The sequence below is a fragment of the Amphiura filiformis genome, chromosome 14 (assembly GCF_039555335.1).
Source record: "Amphiura filiformis chromosome 14, Afil_fr2py, whole genome shotgun sequence".
In the NCBI taxonomy this organism is placed as follows: domain Eukaryota; kingdom Metazoa; phylum Echinodermata; class Ophiuroidea; order Amphilepidida; family Amphiuridae; genus Amphiura; species Amphiura filiformis.
In genome coordinates, this window is record NC_092641.1 from 5,926,312 (window position 1) to 5,934,853 (window position 8,542).

The window sequence follows — 8,542 nt, forward strand, 5'->3', positions numbered from 1 at the left end:
CAAAAAAATGACAATAAAATTATTTTTACTTTTGGAGTTCTGACCCCATGAAGTTGGTCCTGGATGGACGAAGTTGCATTTTGAGGGCCCTATATCTTTTAAAGTAAAGGAGTCATGAGTTTTCTGATGCCAGATTTGAATTCTACACAAAAAAGTACGGTACTCCAGGATACATACTTTTCAAAGTTGTTGGGGTTCCCTTTATACATTTATGGACCTCCCAACATCGTCTTTCGCGTTGAGACACATGTTTTACGCTGATCCCCCTAAATTTCAAATTGATGCCACGGGAAAACGAAATGGAGTATGAAGCTCAAATTTTCAGGATTTTACTTTCTCATCAATATCTACCACCACACAGAAAAAGAAAAAAATGAAGAGGTGCTGCGGTGCAAATCCCTGGAGTTGACATGGAATGGCTCACTAATCATTTTTTTATGTGAAGGAATTGATGCTGATTTTATGAACTGTATGTTTCTTGCTTTTCCAATAATTTTTAAATTGTTTTTTTGAGATAAAAACTTCCTAGCAGAATAGCTGTTTTCTTGTTTAAAAAAATTTGTTTTAACCTTGTTTATACCCCATAACTTCCCTCATTTATCGCAGCACTGTCCTCCTTCCAAAAAGTGTTTCGTAACTGTTTATTCTTGATGCAAAATTAAATGTATGTAAAAGTAAATACATTGCACATGTTAGTTAGACATGTTCGCGATAATGATAATAGTTTGGCAGGCCACAATATTTTGATGGTAAAAATGTGTCTTCAATTGTATTGAAAACCGAAAAGCAGGCAGATGGCACAGGAGACGATACCGAGAGTAACCAACCCGACAGTGACAATACCATAGACATACCAACCTAGACCTATGACTGCCCATCCCTGACTGTGGCAGTAGGTGAAGCCACGTATCCAAGGTGATTTTGGTCGGGTGGTCGGATGCGGAGAAATAAGCGTTCATGTCTGGAGAGAAAGACGCGCTCGTTTGCGTGATTGTTGCGCCATTATCGCTCGCGTCAAATGCAACATGTTCCATAGACGCGAACATATCTGCTTGCTTGCGTCCGGGTATGCGTCCTTGTCAAAGTCGTTGCTAAGCGGTGTCGGCTTCACTACGCGAACCAAAGTCATAGGTCTAGGTTCTTGTTTGTCTGGGGACAATACCAGCAATAGCGCCACCAGATACAGACAGATACAGATCTATACAATATTTAACAATATTTTTATGTTTTTTCGAAACAGAAACTTGGTCAAATAAAATGTTTTTAAGCTTCCCTCATTGATTATTACGATAAATTTTGCTGGTGGTATGCGATTGAAAAAGTGGTCGATGAACATGCCTAATGTAGGGCAATTCATGATGAAAGTGGACATGAGAAAAAAATTGAAAAATGTTTCAAAGAACTTTGAAACTACAAATAGTACAACAACACATTTTGCTATGTTACAGATGAAAGAGTTCAATTGATTTGAGTCATCCTACTTAAAAGATGTTTACAAATAAATAAAAATAAAACTGTTTTTTGGCCAAATTTTGTGATTTTTTATATGAAAAACTGCCTTACTTTGAATCTAATTTATACATCGTCATTAAGATTTTATTACAGGTTTTTTGTTCAAAATTGCTCAATGAGAGATGAAAGTTTTATACTACACAGGGGTGTGATTTTTCCGGATTTTTGGGATTAAAAAAATTCGGATTTTCAAAAAAAAAAAAAAATTTCGCTTTTGGAGTGGCCCTGGACCAAGACCTAAATGCTTAACAGAGATGTCACATTTCCGGAATTTTCAGTTTCCAGATATAAGAAAATCTCCAATTTTAAGACGGAAGTATGTATTCACAGATAAATGTTTTTTATACAATAAAGTGAAGTATTTTAACAGTTTCTCATTTTTGCATTTTACCCCATGAAATTGCATCTCCAGTGGTGCTCAAGTGTGTAAAACCCCTCTGGCTGGGGCTTGCCCCTGGACCCCACCAGGGGCCCTTAAGCGGGCCCCTGGACCCCCGGCCGCAACAGGCGAGAACTCCGCTTCGCAATTTCATTGCCTTGGGGTTTTTTTTTCTTTTAAGCACCAATCACACCCCTAACTACAGGTGTGGTGTTTTTCATGACTTTCATTGATTTACCGTAACACATAATTTCAAATGAAAAGTAATCTAGTGTTAGTGTAGCTAACACTCTGATTGTATTTTCAACCTTGGGAACAATGTAATGTTGCCTTACAAAATCACATCAAGGCCCCTGAATCTGAATGTTGTTGAAACCATCGCAATTTATTAAATTAATATTTCCATCCAAAATCCAATCCGCTACATTACCAAAACGATATGTTTTTGTTTGTCTTGTAGATTGATAGATTAGCAGATTAATTGTTTAATATTTGATTTCCCATTTCTTTGTTTTGTTATACAACTTAGGCTGTTCCTGAAGCACAGAAGCAAGAATATAACGCCAGAGCCAAGCAGCATGACAAGAACTTAAAAGGCCAGAAGAACAATGAGATGGCTGGCAAGTTGGATTGCACTGGACTTTATGTTACAGTAAGTTGAAATTAGTAACTGCATTTCCTTTGAAATATGTAACCGAGTTCAGGCCGACAAATTTGGTAAGAATCCGAGAATCGGTTCTCACAATAGATTCTCCTGAATAGAGTGTTAGAATCTAAGGAGATCTCATAAATTCTTTGGCGAGAATCTAAATGGGTTCTTGTCTTGCAGTATCTGCTAGCCCTGGATTTTGTTTAGTAATCTTAATCCCTAAATAAAATGTTTATTTCATATGTGTTGAATTATTTTCAGCATTTTCTTCCTGGGAGTTGGGGTATACATGTACATGTATAACTGTCAAAATCAAACACAAAAATCTGAAAAACCCTGATTTTTTTCCGGCCTGTTATATCAAACAAACAAGTTTTTTACACTTCAAAATCAAATATACTTGAAAATTGAAAAAGAAAAACAACATTATTATTTTGGTATACATGTAAAGGGTATAAAATAAAAAGGGTGGGTTTGAAATAAAAAGGGTGGGTTTGTATCACCACTGCCAACTATGAAAACTCATATTGACTGAGGGCCTGCTTGAAAAGCAGTGCTGGTCACTGAAGTTGTTACCTTCAATAGAGGCCTTGCATGTGACGCATCATCCCGTAAATATGGCGGACTACTCAAATGCATTCAACAAAAGCATGATTGCAATCTACCGTGACAGTTAGTCTCACACACATAACCCTGCACTACATGTACGATCAAATAGGTTGATGACAACATTTGATTGAATGGACTGCACTCCGCCATAACTACGGTGAAGGACACCGGTTCAAATCCTTTGTTTGGAGCCAATCTATAATTTCATGCAGGGCCTCTATAAAGAAAGATTAAACTCAGAATTTGTTTATTGCTCCATATAGGATAGAATTGATGGTGTAGCCGCTACTAAAGCAAGGAGACATGCAGAATATGCTGCCTGCCAAAGCTGGCCTGAGGGAAATGGTAAGCCATAATGAGAACTACCTGCCGATTGGTCAAAATGAATATTGTATCCAATTTTGAACCAATCAAGGAGGGTATTAACAGGGGCCTTGTATGGAGGGACTGGAAACGCCTTCCATCCATTGTACCATGCGAGTTGCTGGTTTACAAATTATCCTCAGTTGAGCAAGCATGAATAATCGTTGATCAATAGACCCTAGTATGCGAATCCAAGCACAGTTACAACACTGCGCTTGGTTTGTCTTGTACATTCATGAAATGAGCCTACATGTTTGCTAGTATAATGACAGACTCTAGAAATGCCAACATAAATCTTCAAAGAACATCATCTTAAGAATTATTTCAGTATCGAATCCAGTAGGAATACCAAGCGTCACGGTGTACACATTCCAGAAAAATATAATTTTGTTTGTTCTAGCATTCTGTATCTCCACAAAATTATCACATTTTGTCTCCAAAATCCTATGTAAATGATTCTCGATGCTACACAGAAATTATTTTCGACAAAGGATAGACATTTTACACAATTTGTCATAACTTAAAAAGATATTGGAATACTTTGATGTGTTTTTGTTATTTTGTAGAGCAACATGAGTAAATAATAAAATTCAAACATCGCGCCCTCTGCGCAACTCTCATACAATCGAAGGTCGTGAAAGATAATCTGATAACAATAGCATGACAATAGCTATCAATAATCCTGTTTCTAGTCCCTTTATACACGGTCCCTGGTATTAATACGATCATCTGCAAATGCAAGTTTGGCCATAAATACTGTAGTTAAAAGCCTAGTCATAATTGGCAATTGAAATTTGCATTTCAAGTTATCAACCAATCAGAAATGCTGTTAGATGACCTGTAGTGTCCAGGGGGTTAAACCTAAAAACACTGACAATGTTTCCTGATCCACACAATAGTAGAACCATAAACAAAATGTTAACAATCCAAGCCACGACTAAGCATGCAGGAAAAGTCCTGTGCACATTTATATATCTTTCAGTTTCAGTTTCTATACTTGCCATAACTTTGTACACGTATGTTTAAAAAAATCCTGTTTAGCAAAACAAGATTCTAAGGTAATGCAGTATCAGTTACACCTAAATAATGTATCTGAGGCAGTAAAAGCATAAATAATGAGTGAACCTTTAATTGAAATGTTTTACTACAGAGAGCGCATTATTTGGGTGTAAAGGCTAATATGCAGTACCCTTTATTTTTATTCTATTACCGCAAAAAAATTTGACTTAAAGAGAAAATGTAACTTTTTGCCCTAATATTTAAATTGTTTACAACAAGGTATAATGTAGATGCATTATGCATATCCACTAGTTTAAATGATAGTGTATAACATGTAGCCTTGTGTAATGCTGAGTGTAGATTGTGTCACGTTTTACACTTTACTGTATTTTAGAAACAATTATACTTTGATCAGCTCGTAATCGGCAAGAATTATTGGGCTTGTACTACTACTCCGAAAAGTAGACCCACGTTAAGAGTGATATAGTTGATCTGCCTGGTCTATATTTTGTGTGTTAATGAAAGCGTGCACAGTATAGAACTTCAATTAATAATTTGTGATACTTCTGGTGAGATATCACAAGACAATTCTCCAAATAAAATTTATTGATATTAATCAGCGATGTTAAGGCCCGCCGATTACGAGCTGATCAAACTATAGGGTACATTATTGCCAATATTAGGGGGGGCTGCTTCCTACCATTGGTCCACCCACCATGTAGCTACAACCATGATTAGTAACTACCATTTATTTCTTGTTTCTGTTCTGTTCACAGCTGTGTGCATGGAGAAATTCTTCATGATATCATTTGAGTCTCTGTGTGAGCATAAAGATGGAACTTTTTATCCTCTGGAACTGGGCTGTGTTGAGTACAGTCTGTGTAGCGGTATCACTAATGAGCTGCATATTTTTATTGATCCTGGACCTATACCGATGGGATATAGGTTCATGTGCAAAGCAAGAAGTGAGTATTATGGGATGTCTGGGGTCAAGGGTTATATAAGAATGTTGCCCGGTTAGAACCCACAAATCATGCAGCGCAGTTCTCGTTAAGACCCTTGTTAATTAATGTGAACCAAAATTAATTATGCAGCAGTAAATACGAGACATGGTATTTTTTGATGAGAAAGCTGCAAAATCTGATGTTTACCACTGTACGGTAGTTTAAAAAGTACACTTTGGGCTATATTTACATTTCCTAGTATATCTGATCAAGGTTTTGACAACAGAGCTCTGCATTTTGGCATCCCCCAAGAATGGCACCAGGCTGTGACCCCCTTACCAAGCTGTGACCCCCCTTCCCACCAAGCCATGTCCCTGCATCTTTATGAACTAATTTTGGAAGATTTCTGATCAGCCAGCGGCTGAAAACGTTTTCTGTTGGTTTCCACATGTGGAAAATAGAGGATTTTGTTTTTATAAGGCAACACAATTTGTTTGCTTCAATACAGGTGAGAGTAGACATAACATACCAATAGAGGGGTTTAACACACCGGGTAATAAATACCATGCAACAGATGACTATCGTTACGTGTTCAACAGGCTGTGTAATTTCATTAATCCCAAGAAGAGAGATGGTGTGTACCCACCTATGTTTTGTGAGGTAAGTCTAAAAACTATAATAATTGGCAGATGGTCATATGTTGTGAATTGGTACATAAGGTGGAATAGTTACAAATATTTTTATTTTTTTGTGTTTGGACATCAATCTAAGTTGGAAGTACTAAACCTATTGCCTGAAGTAAGGTATCATTTTATTGCTAATACTGTCTTCTGTTAACTTGAGTGCTAATTAGTGCTAATCTCCCATAGAGTTTACACACAAAGTAGCCATAAATAGAGTTTACACACAAATCGGTCAAAACAGTGCCTTCTTTTAAGTGTCATATCTGGAAAAGTCTAACTCTTTGGTGTCTCAAAATTAACAGGTATTGAAATCAATAACACATTAAACAAATGAAATATTATTTGTAATCAAAATTAGGTGCCAATTAATTAAACCCCTATTTTCCATTATTTAATATACATGATTTTGGCCACCCTGTATATTTTTACAAGGGATGATTGGAAATCTGGGTTTTTTTTACTGAAATGTATATTAAAACATGCCTTCTTACTACAAAATTTGTTTTTAATCAAATACTTTCAGACTCTAAAAGATGAATTACTCCGCTTATAGAATAGAGCAGTATAGACGAATCCAACAAGCCAAGTGATGGTCAGAATTCAGTCTGCCATAACTGGGTCCCGTCTGCACCAAACTGGTGCTGTTATCCTTTTGTCTATGTGTAACACGGGTGATGGAATGCAGTTTAATATCCCCGCCAAGGCCACATCATTTCACATTTTAGATGGGATAGACCTAAGGGGGGACCCAGCTATGGGTGCCATTGAGGTGTAGAAAATTGGATTCACCTATAATCTTTATTTAAAAGATTTCCATGCTGCTAATTCTGTGGAGGTTTTTATGTGAAGGAAAAACCAACCCTTTGACCTACCATATAACAATGGAATTCTTATATGACATTGCTGACAAATCCAATGAAGTAAATGTTTTGTTCAACTTTTTTTTCAATGTTTAATTTCAGTTTGAGAGGAGACCTGAAGTAGAAGGTTGCTTGAGGTGGTTGTGTGAAAATGCATGTAGGTATCAAGGAATTCATTTCTTATACCATAGTTCATTCTGATATAAAGTCTTGGCAAATAACAAGGAAATAACTCACTCTTTGATCTGTATCATCTCTATAAATAGGTTATTCCTCCCTCTGACACACAGTCCTGAGTGAAATCAATCCCGTTACCAGGAGTTATTTGGGGGGCTGATTTGGAAAAAGTGGACTTTTTTTTCATCAAAATTTGGATTTGGACCTTTTTTGACCAAAAAGGCATAAACCCTGGTTTTTTGTTCGCTATGCTCACAATTGGGACTTTTTGGGGAAGGGTGAGGGCGTCCCTGGTTATGGGCCTGAGTGAAATACTGCTGTTGTGGTGAATGGGAAAGTTTACAGAATTTGAAACAGCAGCCTAATTTTTGCATGAAAAATTTGTAAAATATTGTCCAGTTTGATTTCTCTATACATTCCAATGCAAAGTTTCACTGCAGATCCAGGGAGTAAGAGCAATAGATGGATGTCCGACCGACAGAATACACTTCACATTTCAAAGCTTACTGGATTGACAAATTTAATTTTTTTACATAATTTTCTCAGATGTTGGTAACGTCTTTGCTAAAATCCATGAGGCTGAAGTCCTGTTCTGCGCACTCCATGAGCACGCTGGTAACATTAGGCCATCTCACAGTCAGGCACAAGATGCATTCCTTACATCAGCTTTTGATTACTTAAAAGGAACAAGGTATGTGTATATTGTAAAAGTCAATATTTTTGCGAGAAGATATTTTCACGATTTTGAAGATTTTGTCAATTGCGTGAGAATTAAATTTCGCGGTTTTGATATTGATACAAAAGAAACCTAATGCAAAAGGTTATTTTCGCAAGTTTTTATTTTCGTGATTTTATGTCCACTCGCGAAATTCGCGAAAATAAAAACCTCGCGAAAATTTCTACTTTTACAGTATTTGATTTGATCTCATCCACTCAAAAATCCTGTTCTGCAGTCTCCATAAACTTGCTAGGACCACGAGGCCATCCTACAACCAGACATAAACTTTAACTCTTAGCTTTTAAGGAATAATTCTGGTATACCCTGCGCACAAGTATAACCCTAATCCTAATCCTAACCCTTACCCCAACGCTAACCCTAAACACAGGGTGCGTAGGGTAAACCAGAATTGTACCGCTTTGATTATTTAACCCTCTCCACACAAGTGTCAACTGCAGACGACAAAATTCAAAAATATCTGAATTGTACATTTTCATGACCATATTTAGAATCGGCATCAAAAATGCATTAAAATAGGTACAAACAAGCCTAGTATAACTCAAGTGTTTCTTGAGGTAGCTCTTGATATTTTGATAAAATCTCAAAACTTTGTTGAAGCCTATGTAGTTGAAGACACAGCCACCAAAAG

General features: G+C 36.7%; 1 protein-coding gene across 1 annotated transcript in view; it reads left to right on the forward strand.

The window, feature by feature from the left end:
- Positions 1-8,542, forward strand: part of LOC140169628 (protein maelstrom homolog) — a 30,975-nt gene that overhangs the window by 9,803 nt on the left and 12,630 nt on the right. The window contains exons 2-7 of the mRNA XM_072192909.1: positions 2,421-2,543; positions 3,413-3,494; positions 5,288-5,476; positions 5,964-6,115; positions 7,101-7,155; positions 7,722-7,866. Coding sequence (XP_072049010.1) covers positions 2,421-2,543; positions 3,413-3,494; positions 5,288-5,476; positions 5,964-6,115; positions 7,101-7,155; positions 7,722-7,866 — 746 coding nt within the window. The remainder of the gene's footprint in view (positions 1-2,420; positions 2,544-3,412; positions 3,495-5,287; positions 5,477-5,963; positions 6,116-7,100; positions 7,156-7,721; positions 7,867-8,542) is intronic.